General features: G+C 39.0%; 1 protein-coding gene across 1 annotated transcript; it reads left to right on the top strand.

The window, feature by feature from the left end:
- Positions 1 to 3,757: 3,757 nt before the first annotated feature.
- LOC102872307 (protein DJ-1-like) lies at positions 3,758 to 4,391 on the top strand. Its single transcript, XM_006890033.1, has 2 exons — positions 3,758 to 3,803; positions 3,858 to 4,391. Exon 2 carries the CDS (start codon positions 3,870 to 3,872, stop codon positions 4,389 to 4,391), a length of 522 nt encoding a protein of 173 aa, XP_006890095.1. The 5' UTR covers positions 3,758 to 3,803; positions 3,858 to 3,869.
- Positions 4,392 to 5,123: the final 732 nt, after the last annotated feature.

Below are 5,123 nucleotides of genomic sequence, written 5' to 3'. Positions count from 1 at the left end.
CTGACATATACCATTCCTGATTTTAAACCTTGAACTATTCCCTTGTTCAGTTTGAACAACAACAGCTTCTTAGTCTAAGTATAGGTTTCATATGATCATAATTAAGAGTTCTGGGATTCCTATTCTTACTATTAGTCATAGTTAGCTATGATCCACAGAGTCTAATGCTTTTGGATAGTTAATGAAACATAGACAGGATTCTAGTATTCTCTGTTTTCAGCCATAAACCATCTGACATCAATAATGACATTTATGGTGCCATGGCCTTATCTAAACCCAGCTTGACCTTCTAGCAGTTCTCTGTCAATGTCTGGTTCTAAACATTTTTGGATGAACTTCAGCATCATTTTACTTGTATGTGATATTAATTATATTGTGGGAACATCCTTCTCGTGAATGTGAACAAATATACCTCACTATCAGTCAGTGGCGAGACAGCTGTTTTCCAAATTTCCTGGCTTAGATTGTGAGTATGTCCAGGGCTGCATTTGTTAACTGAAACACGTCAACTGGTGTTCCATCTTGTCCCAGGACCTTATATTTTGCCAATGCCTTCAGTGCTGCTTTAACTGTTTCTTTCATTCCCATTGTCTCTTGTTCATGGTTGGTTGTTGTTGAGTACCGTTGAGTCAGAACTTACCCATAGTTGGCCCTCTGGTGAGTTTTTAGAGGCAGTTAATCAGTTGGGAGGAGATTTCCCATCCTTCCCCCATGCAGCATAGCTTCTTGCCACTGTCAAACAGTTCTTTATGGTATAGTGATTCTGTATTCCTTCTTTCTTCTTTTGATGCTTCCTGGATCATTCAAGATTCAATATTATAACATGAGGCTTGAATATGTTTTCTAATTGTTTCTACTTTAAATATGCCAAGACAGTGCTTTTCTTTTTATTCTCCAACTTCAGCTCTTTGCATATTTCACTACAGTACTTTGCTTTGTCTTGAAACCAGGAAAGAAGAAACAGAACAATTAGAATGCATTCTCAGGGCCAGAGATTCCTGGGCCAGGGGTATCTTGACTGAGAGGCTGCCCGAATTATTTGAGAGACTGAATCTTGTTGTTTAATCTTCCTGGTTATTTGGGAAATTGGACAAACATATCCACGACCTCATCCAGCCTTACTGTCAAGGGCCTCTGCTGGTACCAAAAAAAGGCTGCCCTGGACTTGATATTCGTGTGTCTGATTATCTTTAGAGTATACTATTAAAGAAAGGCACAACATCTATGTATCAATTCATAATATTGAGAAAATTATTTATATGTTGTTAATTACTTTGGTTTAGTCTGTAAATCTTACATCTTTATAGTATTTGTCTATCAGTTTGCTGTACTGTGGTAATTTGCAGGTTGCTGTGGGTTGTGGAAACTACACCACCAGTGTTTAATATGCCAGAAAGGTCACCCATGATGGAGAGATTTCAGCAGAGTTCCAGATTAAGACACACTAGGAAGTATGCTTGACTATCTACTTGGGAAATAATAAGCCTCTGAAAACTCTATGTTTATAGGATATTTAGTACTATTTTTTTTAATAACACAATTTAAGGGTATCAGTTTTTTCATCATCCTTATTCACTGTCCAGCCTTCAGATAAGCACAAAGTTGAAAAGCCCATGGCTAGGATCAAGAGCACCTTAGTATGACAATATTGTTCTTTAGCATCTTAGAGAGGTCTTTAACAGTGTATTTTTCCAATGCAACATGTCCAATGCATATTTTTTTTTCAGTGAAACAACTGCTTACATAGTCAAATAGTGAGGATGTTTGTTTTCTTGATGTCAAGATGTAATTCATTAAAGACTGTAATCTTTTATTTTGTTCAGTAAGTGATTCAAGTCTTTTTCACTTTCTGCAAGCAAGGTGTGTCATCTGCTTAATAAAGGTTGTTGATGAGTCTTCCTCCAAATCTGATGCCACATTCTTCTTCATATAATCCAGTTGACAAAATTATTTGATTAGCATACAGAGTAACTCAGTATTGAGAAAGGATACAGCCTTGATACACACCTTTCTGAACTTTAAACAAAGCATATTCATTTGTTCATTTGAAGAACATAAATATTCAATTACAGACCAATGCATCACATCATTATAGGTGGGGAAAAGATTGAAATGATCGGTGATCTATTTTACTTAAATCCTGAATCAATATGTTTTGTAGCAACATCAATGAATCTGAAGATGTATTGAATTGGGCAAAGTTGCTGTTGAAGACCTCTCTAAAATGTTAAAGTGCAAGGTTGTCAGTTTAAAGATTAAAATATTCTTGATCAAAGCCACAGTATTTTCAGTTGCTTTCTATGCATCTGCATTTTGAGCAAAGGATTACAGAAGGAGAATTAGTGCCCTTAAATTTTTTTGGAGAATTTATTAATGAAAGAGATAAAATAAGAATGATTAAAGAATCTATGCCCTTGATGTGAATCAAATACCTTGATGGTGTTGGGGAAGAGTAGTGGATATCCCATGGACTCCCAAAAGAACAAACATGCTTTGTCCACAAAGCAAAGAGTTGGAAACAGCCCAAGTGCCCTTCAACAAATGAATGGATAGAGAAGCTCCGATATATTCACACAGTAGAGTACCATGCAGCACTGAAAAATAAAAAACTCAGGAATATTATGCAAAATTGATGACCCTAGAGGACATTATGCTGAGTGAAATATCTCAGTCACAAAAGGACAAATACTGCATAGGGCCACTATTGTAAAACAGGACTGACATTGGGGTTGAGGGAAGACAGAGAAGAAGGGGAGGAATAATGTATACTGCATTGCAACAGATGAGGGAGAAAACTGTTTAAAAGGGATATATGATTATTGTCATGACAAGAGTCCAGAACGAAGGATGCACAGTGCAGGGGCTTTGGGGTGGGGGTGGGGGATTGCATAGCAATAAAAGAGTTTTTCTTTTTCTTTTCAAGGAGATAATTGGGGGGTAGGGGGTAGGCAAGGAGAAAAATGCAACAATGAATTATTGGAAACCCTAAGTCTCTATAAACTTTCATTAAAATGAATTTAAAAAATAGGGGGGAAAAAAAGAACATGTCTGTCTTGGAGAAAGTGCAACCAAGGGGCCACTTAGAGGCAAAGATGATGAAACATTGCCTCCTGTTCTTAAGGCATGTTAAAAGAAAGGTGAGGCCTTGTAAAAGTAGGAAAGGTGGAAGGTTGGAGAAAGAGAGGAAGATAGTCAATGAGATTGACACAGTGAATGTAAAAACAGTGTTGCAGATGTTGATGATGATGCAGGATATGGAGATTTTTTGATCTGTTGTTTGTGAGGTTAGTATGATTTGTGTTTGATTCAATGGCATCTCCAACAGTAAGAGCAATAAGGTTTTGTTTTTTTTTTCAACTGTTGTGGTTATGTGCCACCGAGTCATGACTCATAGCAACCCTATGTACAATAGATCCGAACTATGCTCTATTTTGAGGCAATCTCACTGTGCATGGGGTAATAATTCAAATCTGAGAGACTATAGGCAAATAATTTTTCTTAGTGATTTCTTTGTGTGGTACATACTAACTGTTAATTTTCTCTTGTTCTGATCAAATGTGAAAATGAGAAAGCTTTTAAGAATAATGAAAATAGAGCAAGACGGAGCTAGGAGGCCAGTTCCTGTTAGTCACTCCCGGTTACAGAATTGGTTGCAGAGCAGGCCGTGGCGCCGTGTCTGTAGGAGAGACGCGAGGAGTACAGCAAAAGAGAATTTTGGGTAAATTGATTTTCCAATAAAGTCTTTCAAAAGATCTAGAACCTAAAATGGCTTCAAAAGAGCTCTGGTCATCCTGGCTAAGGGAGCAGAGGAAATGGAGACTGTCATTCCTGTGGATGTCATGATCATCCTGGCTAAGGGAGCAGAGGAAATGGAGACTGTCATTCCTGTGGATGTCATGAGACGAGCTGGAATTAAGGTCACTGTTGTGGGTCTGGCTGGAAAAGACCCGGTGCAGTGTAGCCGAGATGTTCTCATTTGTCCTGATGGCAGTCTTGAAGATGCAAAAAAAGAGGGCCCGTATGACGTGGTGGTTCTGCCAGGTGGTAATCTAGGTGCCCAGAATTTATCTGAGTTTGCTGCTGTGAAAGAGATTCTGAAGGAACAGGAGAAGAGGAAAGGCCTCATTGCTGCCATCTGTGCAGGTCCTACAGCTTTGTTGGCTCATGAAATAGGTTTTGGAAGCAAAGTTACAACACATCCACTTGCTAAAGACAAAATGATGAATGGAAATCATTACAGCTACTCAGAGAAACATGTGGAAAAGGATGGCCTTATCCTTACAAGCCGAGGTCCTGGAACCAGCTTTGAGTTTGCTCTTGCTATTGTTGAGGCCCTGAATGGCAAGGAGGTGGATGATCAGGTGAAAGCCCCACTGGTGCTTAAAGATTAGAGCAACGCGTGTCTGAGTTAGAGAAATGGGCTGGATGTACTGTAGTCTCATCATGTTAACTTTAGACAAAAATGGCTGCTTACTGTGCAGGGTGGGCAGCGCTGCTGTCTATTCACTGTTCTCCTGAAGGAGCAACTGCCCAGGAATCATTTCCCAACCTCCAACTCTGTGTCCAAGCATTTCGATACCTTGTCCACAGAATAAATGGGACATTGAGGAAAAAAAGAATAATGAAAATAACTTGTGAAGAAATTTCTGACTGATCATCCCCAGAAACTGGAGCCTCAATAGTGAGGAACAACAGTTTTGGCTCTAGAATCTCCAGTTGTTTCTGGGAACTAATGACAGAGATTATGAGAGAGAAAGGTGTGGTTGAATAGGAAGTAAGCGCATATATGTAGTGTGGTGTCTTACTCAGAGCCAACCTCTTGTTTTTTTCTAATGGTCATCCAAAGGTAGAAAAACAACAGAGTCATCTATTCCAGCTTTAGTGTTTGGAGAAGCCGCAGAATTAGAGCACAGGTATTTCCAAAAGAGGCCTATGGACCAGCCCAGACAATTCTGTGAGCCTCTTGTTTATGGAGTTTCTCAGCAGACTAGACACAAGGTTGGTCTCTCAAGTCATTAGGTTGGTGCCTAAGTAGCACTGTATAATGCTGAAGGAAGGAAGCTTCTGTTGAGATAATATTCTTTCCAATCTATTTTTGTAAGACATGAGTAAACACATGTTTT

This window comes from Elephantulus edwardii, unplaced genomic scaffold, assembly GCF_000299155.1.
Source record: "Elephantulus edwardii isolate Elephantulus edwardi_28Jun2011 unplaced genomic scaffold, EleEdw1.0 scaffold00085, whole genome shotgun sequence".
Classification (NCBI taxonomy): Eukaryota; Metazoa; Chordata; class Mammalia; order Macroscelidea; family Macroscelididae; genus Elephantulus; species Elephantulus edwardii.
This window is presented reverse-complemented; position numbering and strand designations above follow the sequence as displayed.

Excerpts from the sequence above, each read along its gene's own strand:
- LOC102872307 (XM_006890033.1), top strand. The coding sequence starts at position 3,870 with ATGGAGACTGTCATTCCTGTGGATGTCATGAGACGAGCTGGAATTAAG.